This window comes from Pleurodeles waltl, chromosome 2_1 (assembly GCF_031143425.1).
Source record: "Pleurodeles waltl isolate 20211129_DDA chromosome 2_1, aPleWal1.hap1.20221129, whole genome shotgun sequence".
Taxonomy (NCBI): Eukaryota; Metazoa; Chordata; class Amphibia; order Caudata; family Salamandridae; genus Pleurodeles; species Pleurodeles waltl.
Window position 1 is genome coordinate 569,965,291 of NC_090438.1, and position 21,648 is coordinate 569,986,938.

General features: G+C 41.7%; 1 protein-coding gene across 3 annotated transcripts in view; it reads left to right on the forward strand.

Annotated features, from left to right (window-relative positions):
• The window catches only part of GOLGA4 (golgin A4), a 758,002-nt gene that overhangs the window by 650,222 nt on the left and 86,132 nt on the right, over window positions 1-21,648 (forward strand). For all 3 annotated transcript variants that reach the window (XM_069215119.1, XM_069215129.1, XM_069215138.1), the window contains one exon: window positions 5,412-5,515. In XM_069215119.1, the coding sequence (XP_069071220.1) occupies window positions 5,412-5,515 (104 nt within the window). The remainder of the gene's footprint in view (window positions 1-5,411; window positions 5,516-21,648) is intronic.

Consider the following 21,648-nt stretch of genomic DNA (forward strand, 5'->3'; position numbering starts at 1 on the left):
CTCTGTAAGCCTCAGTGAGGTGCAGACAAATTGTTCTATATAAAGTCCAATGCCATCAATTCCTGGGTGGCACAGCCACAGTTGGTGGTGTGCAGTGCCACCTAGCATTGCTAGAGAACTTCTGCTGGGTGGAAAGGGGGCAGTGGGAAGGTTTCCAGGTTTAGTCCGATGCCTGGAAACTACTGATGTGAGAAATCCTCAGGAAGATGTGGTATCCACCAGAACAATCATTATAGTAGTTAAGGCACTTTTTTTAAAATCTATTCCTTTGTTGCCGCCTCCAAGAAATAGACAGACCAAATCCCTTCAGTGTTTACACTTTTTTGAACTCATTACTAACCAAGGATGTGGAATTTGTTAAAATAACTACTTGTCCATGAGACAAGTTGTTTCATAAATCGACTTGTTCTGTAAAAAATCTAGTTGGCCTTTTGGTGCCTTGTAGAGCTGCGACAAATTATGGCAGCAGTCTCATTATATAGGAGCTCTGATAATAGCCTATCTGATTATACCAGGGCTAATACTAAGATAGGACTTGTATACTAGCAATGTCCTTATTTTGCCACCTTTCCTCAGAGCTACATCCTGGGGCTGGAGGTGGCAGTAAGCAAAAGTTCCAGGTTTAGAATGCCCTTTTGAGTCTGTGCAAACTTACTAACTTGCATGTTTTAAGAGTTGTTTCCATCTCTTCTCTAATCTTTTCTCATAGTAAGAAAGGCTGGAAATTTACTCCTGAAAAGAGCAGAAGTAAAACTTCTTCCAGGGTTGGGGAAGATGTGGTTGGCGGGAAAGTGAACTTGTAAACATGCAATAGATTTTTGCCTGAGCAAATCTACACATGCATATTTGCTTGTGCTAAAATACAGTTAACAAATGTTTTCTTGGAATACGATTTCCTAATCTACTTTTGTAAATTCTCCTGAATTAATGAAATACGTAAATCTGCCCTAATGCAAAGGCATATAACATGGGTGCACTTTGGTGAATTTCTTTAACAATTTGGATCCTTATTAGGTCTCCCAAAGAGCATATCAGCACACAAAGTTGTTTTGTTCGGCGCCAGGAACTCCTGTGGCACTGTGCGCTTTTTTGAGACAAAACAATATTTTTACCATTGCTTGTTACAATAGTGAGGGCCCCCGCAGCTCCCACAACAAAGCTTTACAAAAGCGATGTCAATAGAAGACATGGATTGACAAAACCAAAAGATTGGCCACCATTGTTGGCTTTGCCAATGCTTGTTTATTTTCATGTTTCCCATAATCTTGTTGAAACTAATTTCTCTGATTTTCTGCTAAGAATAGTTTTTGAAAATACGTCAACACATTTGACTAAATGATGCTTCAAAGAAATGATACCTAATGTTTACAAGTAATTTAGCAGAAATTATTTTTCCTAATTCCTATATTTTTGTAAACATTTTATTTTGAAATCAAACACTCGTCAATCTTGCTTTCAGGCTTCCCCTAATCAGGGAGCATTATATGTAACATTTTGTTAAACTTTGCAAACATGCGTACACTTTTTTTTTTTTTTTTTTTTACTGGAACCACTGTCAGTAGTGCGGTCCGAGCTTACAACATACAGGGAGTGCAGAATTATTAGGCAAGTTGTATTTTTGAGGATTAATTTTATTATTGAACAACAACCATGTTCTCAATGAACCCAAAAAACTCATTAATATCAAAGCTGAATATTTTTGGAAGTAGTTTTTAGTTTGTTTTTAGTTTTAGCTATGTTAGGGGGATATCTGTGTGTGCAGGTGACTATTACTGTGCATAATTATTAGGCAACTTAACAAAAAAAAATATATACCCATTTCAATTATTTATCATTACCAGTGAAACCAATATAACATCTCAACATTCACAAATATACATTTCTGACATTCAAAAACAAAACAAAAACAAATCAGTGACCAATATAGCCACCTTTCTTTGCAAGGACACTCAAAAGCCTGCCATCCAGGGATTCTGTCAGTGTTTTGATCTGTTCACCATCAACATTGCGTGCAGCAGCAACCACAGCCTCCCAGACACTGTTCAGAGAGGTGTACTGTTTTCCCTCCTTGTAAATCTCACATTTGATGATGGACCACAGGTTCTCAATGGGGTTCAGATCAGGTGAACAAGGAGGCCATGTCATTAGATTTCCTTCTTTTATACCCTTTGTTGCCAGCCACGCTGTGGAGTACTTGGACGCGTGTGATGGAGCATTGTCCTGCATGAGAATCATGTTTTTCTTGAAGGATGCAGACTTCTTCCTGTACCACTGCTTGAAGAAGGTGTCTTCCAGGAACTGGCAGTAGGACTGGGAGTTGAGCTTGACTCCATCCTCAACCCAAAAAGGCCCCACAAGCTCATCTTTGATGATACCAGCCCAAACCAGTACTCCACCTCCACCTTGCTGGCGTCTGAGTCGGACTGGAGCTCTCTGCCCTTTACCAATCCAGCCACGGGCCCATCCATCTGGCCCATCAAGACTCACTCTCATTTCATCAGTCCATAAAACCTTAGAAGAATCAGTCTTGAGATATTTCTTGGCCCAGTCTTGACGTTTCAGCTTGTGTGTCTTGTTCAGTGGTGGTCGTCTTTCAGCCTTTCTTACCTTGGCCATGTCTCTGAGTATTGCACACCTTGTGCTTTTGGGCACTCCAGTGATGTTGCAGCTCTGAAATATGGCCAAACTGGTGGCAAGTGGCATCGTGGCAGCTGCACGCTTGACTTTTCTCAGTTCATGGGCAGTTATTTTGCGCCTTGGTTTTTCCACACGCTTCTTGCGACCCTGTTGACTATTTTGAATGAAACGCTTGATTGTTCGATGATCACGCTTCAGAAGCTTTGCAATTTTAAGAGTGCTGCATCCCTCTGCAAGATATCTCACTATTTTTGACTTTTCTGAGCCTGTCAAGTCCTTCTTTTGACCCATTTTGCCAAAGGAAAGGAAGTTGCCTAATAATTATGCACACCTGATATAGGGTGTTGATGTCATTAGACCACACCCCTTCTCATTACAGAGATGCACATCACCTAATATGCTTAATTGGTAGTAGGCTTTCGAGCCTATACAGCTTGGAGTAAGACAACATGCATAAAGAGGATGATGTGGTCAAAATACTCATTTGCCTAATAATTCTGCACTCCCTGTATGTTCAAAGTGCTCACCCTAATAACAAATGCTTTACATTAGTGAACCATAAATACAAGTTCTAACATCATTAACATATGGACACAAATATTACCTAACGGCAGACAATTCCCTTCCCTGCTCCATAATGTGACACTCTAAACTGGCAGCCAAAGGGTTGCACCTCGGGGGGGAGAGGGTAGGAGGGCTTGGGCCTATTTGTCTCAAGGACAAAATAAACATAAATATGTGTTGTCCTTAACCCCAAACAATATGTCCTGGGCATTGAGCTGTAGGAATTCCACACCCCTGCAAACTTTCACCCATGCATTTTATTGGCATTGAGATAAGTCAGGTTTATGTGTCATACTGTTGAGTATGACATTAACGTGGAAACATTTCTGCATTTGATGTTAATGACAAAAGCTACCATCACCTTTACTTTTCTTTTTTTATCTAAATTATTTGAAAAGGCTTATAATATTAATGAAGCTATTAATTATTTTGTTTGTATATGTGGTGCATTTAAGTTTGCATCATGCATCTGAGAAAGTACTTTTAGCTCCCATTGTCAAACCCCTGGGGAGGGGCACAGTGCATGCAGTAGCTAGTGCACCTCCGCTATGGGCGCTGGGGTCATTTGCCTTTAATGTCCCTCAGTTCCTTCTACTATTGCTCTGCAAAACTGAGCCAAATTCAACCCCTTTTGCACTTGACTCCAAATGGTAGCAGTGACAAGCAGTCACAAGCTTCTCAGGAAGGTTTTGTGCAGGTGCACAAACTCCGAACTCAGCAATCACCCAGAAGCCCAATAATTAATCATCCAACACAGTGTCTAATTTTAATAAAGAAAAGTACTTTAGTACATACACAAAACTTACTACATTCAACAGGCTACAGGCACAATCTTTACAGGTACTTGGGCTTGTGTGCCCGGAGACCCGGTCCTCACCTCAAACAATATCCTGTATCCCTCGTTCTGGGTACTAAGAAGGTCTACCCTTAATGGTTTGAGTTCTAGGGCATATATATCAAAGCTGAGATGTAAATTACTAGAATCAGTTATTTTAAAACAGTCCCCATTTCTTAGTTCTTGCAGCAGTATTTAAGTCCTTTTCCAAAAGCCAGCAAACACCCTTGCAATGCACTTTTCTCCCTCCAGCTTCTGGGAGGAGGCACCCCAGCTGGAGTTTACTCTCACATTTGGCAGGCACGGTGGACTTTGAGTCCTTGCTGGCATTCGAGGATCCAGCAGCAATGCAGTTCTTTCATAACCCTATCCTGTGCCCTTTCTTATATGAGTATGTAGGAGCACAGTCTGATCGAGCACACTACTCTTGCTGAAGTTTCACAGTGCACTTTGGCACACATCTGTGGTGCAGTAGCGCAGTCTTCTTGGACACGCTTCTCTGGTGTAGTGCCACCTTCTGCGCTGACACACTTCTCTCATGTAGTGAGGCAGTCCATTTCAGTAGGCTTCTTGATGTGGTTCCTACCTGTCCTCTGTGCTTCCCAGGACCTGCAGATCCCATTAGCTGGCTGACCCATTCCACTGGCGATTAGACTGCTTTGGTGTTTCTGATCCTTCAAACCTCTACACAGTTGGCAGGCTCCTTCCTCTCTCAGCAGAAGATTGGCTTCATGGATGTGGTCAAGTTGATATTCAGGGAGTAAGGACTAAGAATTCAGATGCCTTGTGAATTTGATAATCGCACCTGTAAAGGAATACCTTAAGCTAAGAAAGGAAGTTTTACTCAGTAAACTTTAGAGATCTGGAAAAATAAATATAAGAGTATGTTTCAACTGAAGGACTTCATGCACTAAAAAAACACAAAAATAGCAGTGATTTCAATATATACTTTTGGTGACCGTAATGAATGGTATTTAGTCTGCACAGGCTATGTTATGAATCATGAACAGTTTTTGTGTAAGATTTATGAAGAGATTTTACTTGAAGAAACTGCTATGATAGACAGTTGTGATGCCAGACAGAAGAGAAGCAAAGAATCATGTGCCACTTAGCTGAGAGCTGTGTTTTTCTATTGTTTTCCATTGCTTTTTCCTGTGACTGCTGAGCCCTTTGGTGGCGGAAGTTATGTCAATAATATGCAGAGTATATAAAGCTTGTTGCCAAAATATTAAAACAGATTGTGTTTGACCCTTTGTTGTTCTGTCATGCATGTCTATTTTGTTTACACTCAACATTCTTTATGGTGATATCAAATGATTGTCCAGCCAAATTGTAAATATTTGTGTTCTCTCCTTTTTTTTTTTTTTATCACCAGAAGGGAGTCATCGACAAACGGATGTGTCTGCCTTTGGAGAACCTACAGAATTTGAATATTTAAGGAAGGTGATGTACGAGTACATGATGGGCAAGGAGACCAAGGTATATGTGATAGCCTTCCATATCTTTTTCTTCAACTCTTGGCACCTGTCATGTGATGTACCCTTTTGGTTTTGTTTTGCCGGTGTTAATAATGATACAGTGCTAGCTGTTAATGAATATTTCTACATAGAAAAGAAGACAAACATATAGGGCTTTTGAACGTATAGATGAACATTTTATAAGGGAAAATTAACTGCCATCTTCAAAGTGCCTTTAAAAAGAATTCCTGAATTTGTCATTGTTCTCATTATTCTTTATTTATCTGTCACTTGCACTGTCCAAGTTCACTTGGATCAGTTATTTCAGAGCAAGCTGGAGTGGTAAACAGGCAGTCATGTGGACACTTTGGTAAAAGCTGAACCTAAAAAGGTCTATAAAACTTTAAGGACATGTTACTGAAGGTTTCATGGATCTAGGGCCATTTTTGAGAAGTTGTCACTACAAAACCTTTGTCTAAAGAAATCTAGTACCTCTAGGTGTAGGTGATGTTTGAAGTTCCAAGCTGTCTTTGTGGAATGTTTTTTGATCATAGGTTGGCAGTTTTCAAGTCTACACAGTTTTCCCAGTATTTATACACATTTTAACTAACAGTCAGTGTAGTTCTTTCAAGGATGCCATGGCAGGGTTGTATGTTTAAAGGCTGAACATTGCTGTGGTTGCAACTTTATATAGTTTAAAGCCTGCTGGTCACGGAGTGAGGTAAACCAGTGTAGAGGAGAATTACACAGACAGGCCTGTAGATAATAACTAATGATTCCTTGAGATGAATTTATATAAATAAATTTAGGTTCCTATAATGGAGGAGACTATAGCTTAACAGTGATTCTAGTTGTTTAATCTCAGCCTTGAAAAACAAATAGTCAACATTCCTAATTCCTAGGTTTTAAGGATGTCGATACAGATGGGGTCAAGACCTAAGAAGTCCGTTTATTGAACAGACTGACTGACAGGCATGGTGGCACAACACAGTTTTCTGCCATTTACAGCAAGTTTGTTTATTGCTTCCCCACCTTCAGACACTCAGTTGACTGGTAATGTTGGTGGACTGAACTGGTGATGCCTGATGCCTTAAGAAGTGTGGTGTGAACAACACGCTGGATCTCATCAGCACACGTGCTATGAGATAGAAGCCTTCAATAACTTCTGAAATGTGGTGAAATTGAGCCCCGGGAGCCTCTGCTTCAAGTAGCTGACATTAGAAGAGGACTTCAGAAGGAGAATGCTCCAGGGCAGCATGCTTTCAAGTGCTCCCAAGTAATCTCTGAGACACTGAACTAGTCCTTTGTATGCTTAGGCTTTCTCTCACGCATTAATTCATTTTTCAGGTAATGTCATCAACTTCAATTGCATTACATTAGCAAATATCATTTATTTTCCTTTTATTCTTTTATTCTTATGTGAGAATATTTTGCATGCCCAACTTATCCCCTTTCCTCAAGGAATAGCTCCTCCACTTTGCACAACCTTGTAGCTTCTGAACATTTAATTATCTTTCTTTAATAACAGGTGCAATGTTGGTTATGTCTACCTTAGTTGACTGGAAGGTGATTGATGTACACAGCTGCAAAGAGTCCGTGGGCTAAATACTGTATCAAGGTGTGCTTGGGAAGCACACTCACAAATACTGTGGCTTGAGTGAAGTGAGGATCCAAGAGTTTATCGAAATTTGAGAAAAATGTAAAGGCTTGCAAAGAAGTCTTAGACTTTTATAAGCCTTATTTTTTGTTAGTCGGTTTCAATCAGTAAGTAGCCTCTTCCAAAGAATGACCATCATCAAGGTATGTTTGTGCAAAAATGGCGATGTTCATAGTATCATTGTTCACAAATCTTCATTCCATTAAAAACATGGATTGGGATGTTGCTTGTATTCATCTTTTATTACTGCCTTAGTGTGCAGGAAATAATTTGGAATTTTACCAGTGAAGGGCAAGCACTGAAATAGAATTCTATTTTAAGAATATATAAAAGCAAAATTGGTCCATATTGCCTCAACCTTCTATACTCTTCACACATAACTTCTGATAATCAAGGGGAAATGTCTGTTTGGTATGTTAAATACCCTCATGTCTGATGCTTCACAGTGCTCTAGTTCTGTGACATATGCTTGCACAAGCCTTTGTTTTGTTTGGTGTCCAACAAGGCTCTACCTGACTGCCAAATAAGGTTTCTACACACATTTTGATCATTTATAGTGTTATTTTGAATACATAGATTGTGTCCCAAAAACATATCACCGTTGTCTTCTGTGTAAAAAAATTAAATAAAAATAATTAAAAAAAGGTATTTTTTTTAATTTTGTCATACCATCGTCTTTTCACTCTCATTTCTTATTCCTAAAATGTTGTATCCCCGAGAAGTTTCTTACTCTCATTTCTTATTCCTAAAAAGTTCAGGTCCCCAAGAAGTTCCTTCTCAGGGACCTGAACTAGGGACCTGAACTTCCACCTCGAAAACACCAATGACAGCAACTCGATCTCCTTGCCCGACAACCTCACCAACCTCGGACTCAATCAACTCGTCACATCTCCCAACCATTCCGCCGGACACACGCTCGACCCCATCTTGTCCGCCAGCAGACACATCACCTTCAGCCACACCACCGAACTCCACTGGACCGACCACCGCTGCGTCCACTTCACCTTCAGTAAACCCACCACCCACTACCTCCCGCAACCGATCCCCCGCAGCAGCTGGAACAAGATCACCAACGACCGGCTGATCTCCGCCCTTGTCCGAGCCCCACCAGCTGACTCCACCGACACCAACTTAGCCGCCTGCAACCTCAGGCAATGGATCGAAGACTGCGCCAACATTCTCGCCCTGTTCAAAGAACCCTCTCACAACTGCACCACCAGTAAGGCCACCTGGTTCACCACAGACCTCCAAACAGGTCTGCCACAAACTCAAGAGCAAGTGGCGCAGGAAAAGACTCCAGCCACCCACACTGCCCTCAAGAATGCCACCTGCAAGCACCACCAGCTCATCAGAGCCACCAAGAGATCCTCCTTCAAGGAACGTATCGATAACATAGTGCACAACAGCAAAGAGCTCTTCATCATCATAAAGGAACTCTCCAACCTAGCTCCAGCACCAACAACATCCAACCTTCGCAAGACCTCTGCGACTCCCTCGCCACCTTCTTTCAACGCAAGATCACTGACATCCACGACAGCCTCAACAACTTGACCTCACCAGCAGCCACCAACACCTCCGACTCATCGCTCCCCAACCACACCAACCTCCTGCTCTCCTGGACACACGTCAACGACACCGACACCATCAAAGTAATGAACACCATTCATTCCGACTCTCCATCTGACCCCTGCCCGCACTACATCTACAACAGAGCAAGCTTCATCATGGCCCCCCAACTCCATTTGATCATCAATAACTCCTTCGAGACCGCCACCTTCCCGGAAAGCTGGAAGCACACCGAGATCAACGCCTTACTCAAGAAACCCCAGGCGGACCCCAAGGACCTCAAAAACTACCGGCCCATCTCCCTGCTTCCGTTCCCAGCAAAGGTACTCCAGACGATCGTCTCATTCCAGCTTTCGCAGCAATCACAGCACCGAGACCGCCCTCATGGCAGCAACCGACGACATCTGGACCCTCCTGCACAAAGACGAAACAGCAGCCCTCATCCTCCTGGACCTCTTGGCCGCCTTTGACAATGTCTGCCACCATACCCTGCGCACGTGCCTCCACGACACAGGGATCTGCGGAAAGGCCCTGGACTGGATCACCTCCTTCCTCATCGACAGAACGCAGAGAGTCCGCCTCCCACCATTCCTATCTGAAGCCACCAAGACCATCTGCTGCATACCACAGGGCTCCTCCCTCAGCCCGACCCTTTCCAATGTCTACATGGCACCGCTCGCCAAAATCGTTCGATCTCAACATCATCTCTTATGCCAACGACACCCAGCTGATCATCTCCCTCACCAAGGACCCCGCAACAGCCAAAACCAACTTCCACGAGGGAATGATAGCTGTCGCCAACTGGATGAAGAACAGTCGACTAAACTCAGATAAGACAGAGGTCCTCGTCCTTGGCCCCACCCCCTCCGCTTGGGACGCCTCCTGGTGGCCACCCTCACTGGGAGCCGCACAAACGTGCACCAACTATGCCCGCAACCTGGGTTTCATCCTTAACTCATTGTTCTCCATGACCCAACAAGTCAACACTGTCTCGTCCTCCTGCTTCAACACCCTTCGCATGCTCCGCAAAATCTACAGGTGGATCCCTACCGAAACCAGAAGGACAGTTACCCAGGCCCTCGTCAGCAGCAGACTGGACTATGGCAACGTTCTCTGCGCGGGAACCATGGCAGCGCTCCAGAAAATACTGCAACGGATACAGAACGCCTCCGCATGCCTCATCCTCAACATCCCCCACCACTGCCACATCACAGCCCACCTGAGAAACTTGCACTGGCTTCCCGTCAATAAAAGGATCACATTCAAACTCCTAACCCACGCCCACAAAGCACTCCACAACGCCGGACCAGCATACCTCAACAATCCTCTCACCTTCTACACCCCGAACCATCAGCTCCGCTCCGCTAAACACACCCTTGCCACCGTCCCATGCATCCACAGGACAACATCCGGCGGCAGATCCTTCTCCTACCTCGCGGCCAAGACCTGGAACACCCTCCCCATCCACCTACGGCAAACCAAGGACCTACTGACCTTCAGGAGACTCCTCTAGACCTGGCTATTCGATCAGTAGCAGCTCCCCCCTCTCTCAAAGCGCCTTGAGACCCTTAGTGGTGAGTAGCACGATCTACAAATACACTGATTGATTGTTTGAGTGTAGCTGTCTACAATTTGTTTGCTCTTCCCTTAATCATTTTGGGCAAATAGCCTTTCTCTAAAGTACTACATTCTTCACAGAGCTAAAACGAAAAAATAATCATTAACTCATTTATCAAAGGCGAACACCAAACTAATGCATTTCTTAGTTAAGAGTATTGTGGTACCTTTATGTTTTTCTTCTGTTTCCAAGCCATACTGTCTTTTATGATAGTGGGTTGCTTAATAAAAACACAGTTGGTGCGCTTTCTTGTATGCATGTGTTATAAGTTTTGAAGCAGTGTATCACTAAATAAACGAAACAACCATGAATTAAACATAATCAGCCTCCTCATAGTATACTTTTAAACAATTAGAAATGTCTTACCTTAGTTAGCATAGCACAGCAGGAGCTAGGTGTCATTCTGTTGAGTTTAAGAAGACATTCTGAGTTTCTGACTGAAATGAGTAAGATAGATATGAGGCAGCCTTAAAAAGAAGGGGAGAGTTAGATGTACTAGGATACTAAAATACTATCTTAATACTCGGGGCGCAACTTTTTTGTAATAGTTTATTTAGGTTAAATCAATCATGTTGTAACAGCTTTCTTAAGCATCAAGTAATTCACAGCATATATATTGCTGGCACTCAATAAATGATTTGTCTGACATTTTGTAAATAAGGGCACCATATTGAACAGTTCATTTCTTCAGTGTCCCTGGTCATCTCAGTGTCTGCTGGATGCAAAGAGTGAGATTATTACTGAGCAGAAATGGAAAAGCTGTGGGGAGAGTTGAAAGTACTTGACTGCTAAAGCAAGCGTTAACTGTACTTTGCCATATTGAAGGTGTCAGTATGCCTACAGCGGGTATGCTGAAGCGTGATTCAGTGTTTGTCATTTTGTGGTGGTAAGAATCCATAAGACACTCTACCTAGTAATGTGAATGTGTGGTAACAGTTATAATAGAGGAACCATAACCTTGTTGGAATTACAAAGATTCTGAAGTGTTACAAGGATTACCCAGAATGATCCAAGAGTTAGGTTAAAAAGGATTCGGTGCAAAAGAAGATAAACGTATGCAGCCACTTTGAAAGTATTAGTGTTTTTTGACCCTGCATTTTCAAACCTGTAGTTACATTTGGTAACAATAATAAAGGAAAATATCTGGTGCACTGCATTAAAGATGTTGAAAATGTTACTATGTACATGAGGTATCTAGCTGCAAATGGAACACATATCACGATTGGCTATATATGTTGTGGAATGGAAAATGGATCCTATTCCTAACGTCAAAGAAAAAAAACAGGAAAAATATCAAGAAGTCAAAGTAAATGAGAGAAATCAGTTCTATCTGGCTTATGTTACATAATATTTTTCAAAATATTCTGACGCAGTGGTATTTTGGTGATGGATTCTCTCCTTACTTTTGTGTTCATACAAGTGGGTTTTCATTTTTCATTAAGTATTGTCCGTACGAAACGTCCCACATGGGCATATAAGCATGTACATGCAACTAGTGGTGCTACATGTGGAAAATGTATGAATTTTATACTTCTCTCTTCTGCTTGGGTGTGATACTGTGTCTCCAGCAGCTATGTTATTATTATTACAGTGTCCACAGTTGTAACACAGGAACTTTTGGAATTGTCAGTAAATTGATTTTGATGGATGTAGAGTTGCAGCATTCTGTGTCTTTGATAGTTTTAATTTGTTGGTATGCAAGCAATGGAGGTTTTTTAAAACCACCTTTACTATCTGGTGCAGATGTCAAAATTGTTCAGTGGTGTAAAGTAGGTTTCCTCACATGAATGCCTTGTGTACTGTATTTTGATAGGAGTGCTGTTCTTTCATTTCAGGCTTTTGATTTCCCCATCCATAAATGATCTTTTATTTGAGCAGGCACTCTTCCTTAATATTTCATTACTATGTACTCTATTTTGAATGTATTGCCTATGGATTTCCCCCTTTTATTTGTATTCACTTTTTCTAGATACTATTCTTTTAGTTTTCAAAAGATGGGAATACAGTAAGCATTCATTAAGAGTTAATGGATGAAAACTTGTGTAGTTCTGTCAGTTATTTCTATCTGTAGGCTAATTGTAAAGGGAAGTTTTGATTTCTCATTTTCCTCCTATGACTATTTAAATATCTGAGAATGTTATGATGCTTTCTTCATTATGTATGAAATGTATAGGATCAATCTTCAGATTGAATTCACTAATTTGGTTTGTAAAACTTTCTTTTTTACTGACTCTTCACTTCAGGAAGATATCTATATATCCAAAGATTGTGATAATGTCTTTGTTTCACATGTCATCGATGGCCAGTTTCAAATTTTGTCATGGATATGTTTGTGTAGCTGTGAGCTGCTCAGGTGCATCTATGGATACTCTACTTGACTGTAGAAAAAATAGTTGCATGGTGTTGTCAATTTCTAGTTTACTGTTAAATGCCCACGCTTCTGTTGCTTGTTCACAAGGAATAGATGGGTAGAATGATCGTACATTAGTGGTGCACAGAATTATGTTTGTATCCTCCCTTATGTTGATTTCTTTGATTGTTTTCTTAAAAAATCTGGGGTACCTTCTAAATATAATACACATGATTGGTTGTAGGAAATAATGTATTTCCATATAAGTTCTTGAATTGAACACAAACCTGGTACTATTGGCCTAAACGTACGCCATGTACAGTCAAGGACAGACAGGTTCACTTTGTATCTGTCTTGAACAACATATAGATAATTGGTCTTATAAGATTGGGTTTTGTCATGTACTGCTTTGGGCAGGCACTGATGTATTCCTCCAAGCAGTGCTCTACTGTTATTTTTGTGCAAGTCTATTACAGACTCTTGTATCTGACCTTTGTTTAGTACAAATAGGCATTTGCATCTTCCACATGTTCTACTACCTTGTTGTTGTATTCCCCCCGCTTTGTCCAATAGTGTCAGTTAGGATCACATTTTCCTTATGGATTAAATACAGTTCTTGTCAGCTTGCAACATAGTTTAATTGTTTGGTCTCATTTTGAAGTAGAGTTTTGAGTATGTCTAGTTCTAATAACTTGAAATAAAGATTTTGGTATACATTTCCTTGTTTTCAAGATATTATTGATATATGTAATGCAATGCTTTGCTCTGGCTTCCTAAAATCATTTTCCTCTTTCCCGTCTGGCTCTTTAGTTTTCTGCTGCAATGATTATTAAGAAAACAGAGTCCTTTCATGTGCCTCAGATGTTGTGTTTGTTTCTTTTCTTTTCTTTTTTTCTTTTCTTTTTCTTTTTTTTAAATCTGATGTTTTTGCTACTTCCCTCATCTGAAGGAGTTCTGATCCCATTTGTTGAATCATTTTGTCTTTTTCTGTATTTTTTTATTACGTTGGCTTCTACCCATGTAAGTACCATCCATCATAAAATCCATTGTGTCTTCTTTAAATCTGCTTGTTTTATACTAATTTCCTTGTTTTTATTAGTTTCATCTAATGTTTTCTTCCATTCCCCTTGTAGAACTTTTTTGGGATGTCCATTTTATGTCTGGCCTGCTGCAGCATGCATGCGCTGTCGCTTGTCAATGATCTGTTGTGTATACAAAAAACCCTTATTTACCATTCGTTGGCATCATTATCATTCTTCTTTGCTGCCTTCTAATTCGGCAGCGCATATCAGTCGTCACTTCCTGTGTCATTTATTAATATTGTGCATAGACCAAGTACAAATGTATTTATCTAAAGAGGACCATTTACCATCCCCCTAAGGAACAGAGAAAAATGTCATGGATAAAACAGTGCTGTATATTAGTGAAAGAAAACAGAGTGGCACTGAGCCAGTCTGTAACGCGCCATCAATAATATATTGTTCATTGGCATGTGTGTCTGTAAATACACATGCTCTGTATACTCCTGACATCTAGTGTTAGGTCCAACGTGGTGCAATTTGTTTTTCTTCCAAAAAGTATTCAGAGTCACAAGATCGAGTGACTCCTTCTCTCTGTGATATTGCGCATGGGCATCAACTGCTTTGTTAGATTGGGTTCTCTCTGCCATCTGGTTCGGACATGTGTGTTTTCGCTCTGACTATTGACTCAGTTTGGTTCGGTTTTCTTATTACCTTTATTTATTATTGTCCTCTCTCGCGCTTATACATCTGAGTTCTCTCCTCTTTTCATCGGGTTGGACACTGATCAACCACCCTTCGGGGCGCCACCGCCTGCTTCAGTCTTGCACTCCACACGGCACCAATGGAAATGCTTCCCTGATGGAACAGACTCCATTCTATTTCTGTCCTCGGTGCACGCCAAATTTCCGCACACAGACCAGCATCTCGCGCAACCTCTGCTTCTTCCCGAATCATCGTGAGGCTGACTGTGACCACTGTAAATCCTTCCACTCATAGAAAGCGTTTCAGGACCTAAGAGCTCGTTGGCTGGAGATCGCCCAGAAGATACTGGATGACACCTGACATCTTTGGAGAGAAGCCTGCTCACGAGGAATTTGCACAGGAGGAGGCCCTCTATATTCAGGACAACTGTGACATTGAAAGCTACAAAATCACTTGCTGCCCAGCACGAGTACCATGGGTCCTGCCTGCCCACCATAAGACTTTAAGAAAGACTTTTGAACCCCTCTTCGAGGTTGCTGGTCCACCACGATGCTGTGGTCCGTACTGAAAGACTGCTTTGGATGTTCGGCCCCTAGGTTCTGCGCCAAAAACGTCCATTAAGGCCACGGCCATGTCCTTGACATCAACCTCCATTTCCTTGAACCGTGAGATCATTTTAGTTTTGATCTGAACCTCGGGACCGAGCCCGCAGCCTCCAGCCTCTACTTTGGTGCTAACCAAACCACACTGACCGAAACCCCCTGTGTTGAGATTTTCGGAGCATAAATCCTCGCAAACTGGAGACTCAGGCCAGTCTCCCACGGCCCATTCTTCGCTTAAGCCAATTTTGGAAACTATGGATTCTTGTCAGCGCAGACTCCAAATACAGAAGGGTGCAGGCTGGATTATTGCCACTCCTTCCTCTCTTGCTCTTCCCAAGAGAAAACTCTGTTCAGTGGTATGTGTAGCTGTAGCTACTTATGCTTTGCATAAGTCCGCCAGCTAGTGTTGGGCTCGGAGTGTTACAAGTTGTTTTTCTTCGAAGAAGGTTTTTGAGTCATGTGATCGAGTGACTCCTCCTCTCGGTAATACTGCGCATGGGCATCAAGTCCTTCATTAGATTGTCTTCTCTCCGACGTTGGGTTCGGACGTATTTCCTCTCGCTCCTGTGGATCTCGGTTCAGGCCTTCTGAACTTTTTCTACCTTTCTATAATACCTTCGGTATTGTTTTGATTGCATTTTCTACCTGTAGTCGATCCGATTAAAACCGTTGGGGTCGCTTTCTTTTTCCATTTAAAAGGGACCTCGCCCTTTTTGGGCTCTCTTTAATGTCGGGCATATGGAACAGACTCCGTTTTGATTCTGTCCTCAGTGTCAGGCCAAGTTCCCGTGCACCGACTAGCATTTGGTGTGCAAAATCTGCTTATCTCCCGACCATCATGAGGATACTGGTGACGCCTGCGGGTTATTTAGATCGAAGTAGGCTCTCTGGGACCGAAGAGCTCATCGACTAGAAATGGCGTCCAAGTCTACAGAGGACACACCAGACATTTTCGCTGAGGAGAATGCGCAGGAGGAGGAAGAACAGAATACAGCGCTTTCCATTAGAGACTTGGACTCCGACCACAACTCCAATGCTGACAGCCACCCTTTACCTCCAACGCAGTACGTGAGTACACCTGCCCTGTCACACCACCCACTGACATTGAAAAAGTCTCCAGCAGTGGTCCTCAGTCCTCCACTGCCTTCAGGCCATGATCAGATCCGAAAAGCAAGTCCAGATGACCATCCTTCGGGTTCAGCACCGAGAATCAAAACCAAGGTGCTTTAGGCACTGGCAAAACAGACTGGTCTGGCTGTTTCAGTATCAAAGCAAAAATTACAGACATCCATTTCGGAACCAAAAAAACATTCATCTATTTCAGAGCCGATAATTTCGGTCTGAGTAAAACACTTGGCGCCTAGGATGTCGGAACCAAAAGCTCCAAGTGGGAAAATTACTACCCCCACTCAAGAAACCTCAGAAATACAGCCAATTCTAGAGGTTATGAACACTCAATAGCACACGTTACAAATACAGAAGGGCACAGGAAGGATAGTTGCCTCTCCTTCATTGGCTATAAAAAGAAAATTATCCTTTCAAGAGACCCTAAATGCTGGACCTCCATCAAAAACGGTCTCAAAGGACAAGGAGAGAGAAAAGACGGTGCAGAAACAACCTTTGCCACCACATTCTCCTCTTCTTCTTCTTCCCATACCACCACCACCATCACCCACATACCAGATGCAAGTCTCCACAGACATCCTCCGCATCACCACACACGGATGATTTCAGTGACATTCAGCAGGACATAGACCCATGTGATCTAAATGACCCTGACCCAATGTAATGACGTTCAGTAAACCAGATTTATAACCTGCTAAACCTTCTCCTCCAGAAGACACTTCAGCATACAGTCGGGGAATAGCTAGAGAAGCTGCATACCATTATGTGCAGATGCACACAGGACCCATAGAGGAGGATTTTCTTTTTAATGCTCTCACATCCACTCATAAAGAGTACCAATGTCTCCCAATGCTACCTGGGATGCTCAGACACTCAACAAACATTTTAAAGCACCAGTGAAGGCCAGGGTTATCACTCCTAGAGTTGATTAAAACAGGGGATGCTCCTCCTCCAGATAAGGAGAACAAAAAGCTAAACACTGTAGGGAAAAGGGTTGCCTCACAAGCAGCAAACCACTGGAGAATAGCCAACTTTCAAACTCTTTTAGCTAGGTTGACAGGGCCCATCGCTACCAGAGCACCAAAAGCGCAGACAACAGATAGTTAAGGAGGGACAAGCAATCTCAAATAATGGCATTAGATGTGCTACAGATGCAGCTGACACTGCAGCTAGTGGCATAAATACCAGCATAGCTGTTAGAAGCCGTGCATGGCTCAGATGTTCAGGCTTCAAACCTGAAATTCAAGAGGCAGTTTTAAACATGCTGTTCACAAAGAGCATCTCTTTGGGCCGGAAGTGGACACAACCATAAAAAAGTTAAAGAAAGATTCAGAAACAGCCACGGCAATGGGAGACATTATATACTACACCTGCTAGAGGTACCTTTTGCAGGCCACAATTCAGAGGTGGCTTCAAGCAAGCAGCATCCACTTCACAACAGAAACAAACCTTACAATTATATTCAAGAGGTTCCTTTCGGGGCTCATACAGAGGGTCTAATAATAGAGGAAGAGGCAAGTCGTCCACTTCCAGAACTTCCTGTATTGCAACCAAACAGTGACTCACTCACCATCCCGACACTACATACATCTCCTGTGGGAGGAAGGCTGGTAAATTTGTATCCAAAATGGCAAAACATCACTACAGACAAACTGGTTCTGTCAATTATCTAATATGGTTATTGTCTAGAACTCAACACCACTCCACCAAACATTCCCCCTCGTTCACACAGACTTACTCAGGACCATCTCAAATTACTGAAAGAGAAGGTACAGTCACCCATATCTCAGCAGGGATCAGGACTATATCCACTGTACTTCCTAATACCAAAACAAATGGTACATTAAGGCCAATTCTGAATCTCAGATAACTCAACCTATATATTCTTTCAGAACATTTTCACATGGTCACTCTACAAGATGTCATACCCTTACTGCAAAAGGGAGATTACATGACACCATTAGATATCAAGGCTGCATATTTCCACATTCCCATACGTCCAGTACATCGCAAGTAGCTAAGATTTGTCATCGCAGGAAAGCATTACCAATTCAAAGTACTAACATTTGGAGTAACAGCAGCACCTAGGGTCTTCACCAAATTCTTAGCTGTAGTTGCAGCATTCCTCAGAAGACAAAACATACTTGTTTTCCCATACCTGCACATCTGGGTAATAAAAGCTCATGCAAGCCAAATAAGCACACTCAATACACAGTAGATCTTCTTCACAGGTTGGGATTCACCATCAATTATTTCAAATGCCTCTAAAACCATTACAAATACAGCCGTATTTGTGAGCAATTCTCAACACTCACTCAGTATTAGCATTCCCAAATGTAGTAAGGATTCAAGCATTTCAAGATCTAATAACTCAATAACATACTATTCCATAGTCCTGCTTACGATAAACAACAAATTAAATGGATTATACCTCTTTACAGGACCATGGACTTTCAAAACTGGTTTGCAGCCCTTAAAATTTTTAGGTCTAATACCCAGTGTGCGGTAGTATTTGCCCTAGCCAGCTACTTAGATGAAATCTGGCATGTGAGAACAAAAAATGTTAAAGCCATCTCATAAATAGGAGCCTATAATGGGAATGTTTTCTACTTTTATCTTATTTATATTGTTTTTATTCAGGAATATACTTGATCTATGATAGTTATTATGAAAAACTTTGTATTTTGCACGATTCTATAATATGGCAAGAATCTTTTATAGGGAGAATGTTTTACATTGTAGGATTTTTATACACAGTCTATTTTTGTAAAATTGTGAATTTGTGATGTGCTTTTATGGTACTTGTTTTTTAGTGGTGGTGAAACTATTAGGAATGATGGCCTCATGCATAGCCATAGTTTCAAATACAAGACTGCACATGTTACCCTTAAAGCAGTGCCTCTCACAACAGTGGTCTCAGTCACAAGGTAAACTTCAGGATCTAGTGTTGTTGGATCGCCAGACTTAGAACTCTCTGCAATGGTGGAACCATGCCAAACTGTCAAAAGGGCTGACCTTTCAGGACCCTGTGCCATGGACCACAATCACAACAGTTGCATCACAAACAGGTAGGGGAGCTCCTCTGAACAACCTTACTATACAGGGACAATAGGACTCCATCTAACAAACCTACCACATAAATTACCTGTAATTCCTAGTAGTATTCCTATCACTCAAAGCATTTCTGACACAGATTTCACACAAAGTAGTGTTAATACGCACAAACAATATGACAACAATGTATTACCTGCAAAAACGGTGGGGGGGACAGTCATCCCAATTATTCAGATTTGCACAGTCAATTTGGACATGGGCGATTTACAACCACATACAAATAGTTGCGAAATATCTCCCCGGGATGAACAATCAGCTAGCAGAACTATTAAGCAGTACGCAGCAACAAGTCCACAAATGGGAAATTCACCCCCAAGTAATTCGGAAATACTTTCAAATGTGGGAAACATTAGACATAGATTTGTTCACCACAAAAAAAAAAAACTCAAAATGCCTAAGCTTTGCATCCAGGTACCCACAATCCAAGGGCAAATCTCTATGGATGAACAGGAATATTTGCTTATGCTTTTCCGCCTCTCCCACTAATTCCATTACTGGTAAGGAAGATGACACAAACCTCAGTCACCTTGATTCTCATAGCCCCTACATGGGCACGTCAACATTGGTACACAACACTGTTGGATCTATCTGTGGTACCTCATCACAAGCTTCCAAACAGACCAGATCTCTTGACACAAAACAGAGGTTAAATCAGACACCCCAATGCCAGCACACTCAATCTTGTGATATGGCTCCTGAAGTCATAGAGTTTGGTTATCTTAAACTTCCACCTGAATGCATAGATATTTTAAAAGAGGCACACAAACCCACAACTAGACATTGTTATGCTGCCAAATGAAAACATTTTGTGTACTATTGCCAACCTAAAAACATATACCCACTTAAAGCTTCAGAGCAGGATTTTGTGCGCTATTTGTTAAACTTATAAAAAGAAAACTTGGAACACTCCTCTACTAGGCTTCATTAGCAGCTATAGCAGCTTATCTTCAAAACTGACAACATATTTCACTGTTTAGAATTCCTGTTATAAAAGCATTGATGGAAGGACTTAAGAGAGTAATTCCATCTAGAGTTACTCCAGCTCCTGCTTGAAAATTAAACATTGTACTCATAAGGCTTATTGGCACGTCATTTGAACCCATACATTCTTGTTCTCTAAAATTCTTGTCATGGAAGATTGCTTTCTTAGTAGCAATAACTTCTCTAAGAAGAGTTGGTGAAATTCAAGCTTTCCCCGTGGAAGGGCCGTTCTTTCAAATTAATAAAGACAAACTTGTTCTCAGAACAAATCCAAAATTCCTACCAAAAATAATTTTAGATTTTCATATCAACCAGTCTGTGGATTTGCCGGTCTTCTTTCCACAGCCAGACTCAGTTGCTGAAAGAACCCTACACACTCCTTATGTTAAAGGAACTCTCCTGTACTATATAGACAGAACAAAAGACTTAGGAAAGTTAAAACAACTTTTTGTTGTATTTGCAAAACGTCACTAGGGTAATCCTATTTCAAAAAATGGATTAGCTAGATGGATAGTCAAATGTATTCAGACTTGTTATATTAAAGCCAAAACACAGTCAACAGTAGCTCTTAAAGCTCATTCCACCAAAAAGAAAGGCGCTTCAATGGCATTTCTAGGCAATATACCAATAACAGACATATAAAGCTGTTAAATGGTCTACACCACACACACATTAACTAAACACTATTGTGTAGATGTGTTAGCTCGCCAACAAGCAAATGTTGAACAGGCAGTACCTAGAACACTGTTTCAGGCTACACCATCTCTTACAGATTTACCACTGCTTATTTTGGAGGGGACTGCTTTTCAGGCTCTGCAAAGCATGCCATTGAATGGTAAATGTTACTTACCCAGTCAACATCTGTTCATGGCATGTAGTACTGAAGATTCACATGTGCCCTCCCTCCTCCCCGGAGCGTATCTCCGTTGCAGTTCCATATATTGTAAATATGTATATTCGTTGCATGAACATCTCATTTCTTATCTATTTATATGCGTATATACACACTCTTTACTTCACCTGCCTGCGGTAAAACAATCTAACAAAGGACTCAATGCCCATGCGCAGTATTATCTAGAGGAGGAGATACTCGATCTCGTTACTCGAAAACCTTCTTCGAAGAAAAACAACTTGTAACACTCAGAGCCCCACACTAGATGGCGGACTTATGCAAAGCATGTGAATCTACTGCACTACATGCCATGAACAGATGTAAAAGCTAAGTAACATTTACCTTCCATGAGGCTTTGGACATTCCTGCTAAAAGGAAACCAAGGACAAGGCTACTAGCCCTGCATGTAGGCCTTTACCACCACCTCTTCTGCCTCCATTTTCGCCTCTGGCCCCTTCTCCTCCCCCTCCTCATTCTACCACTTTGCCCTTACCAGGGGATTACACACCTCAGGGTTCTCCATTGT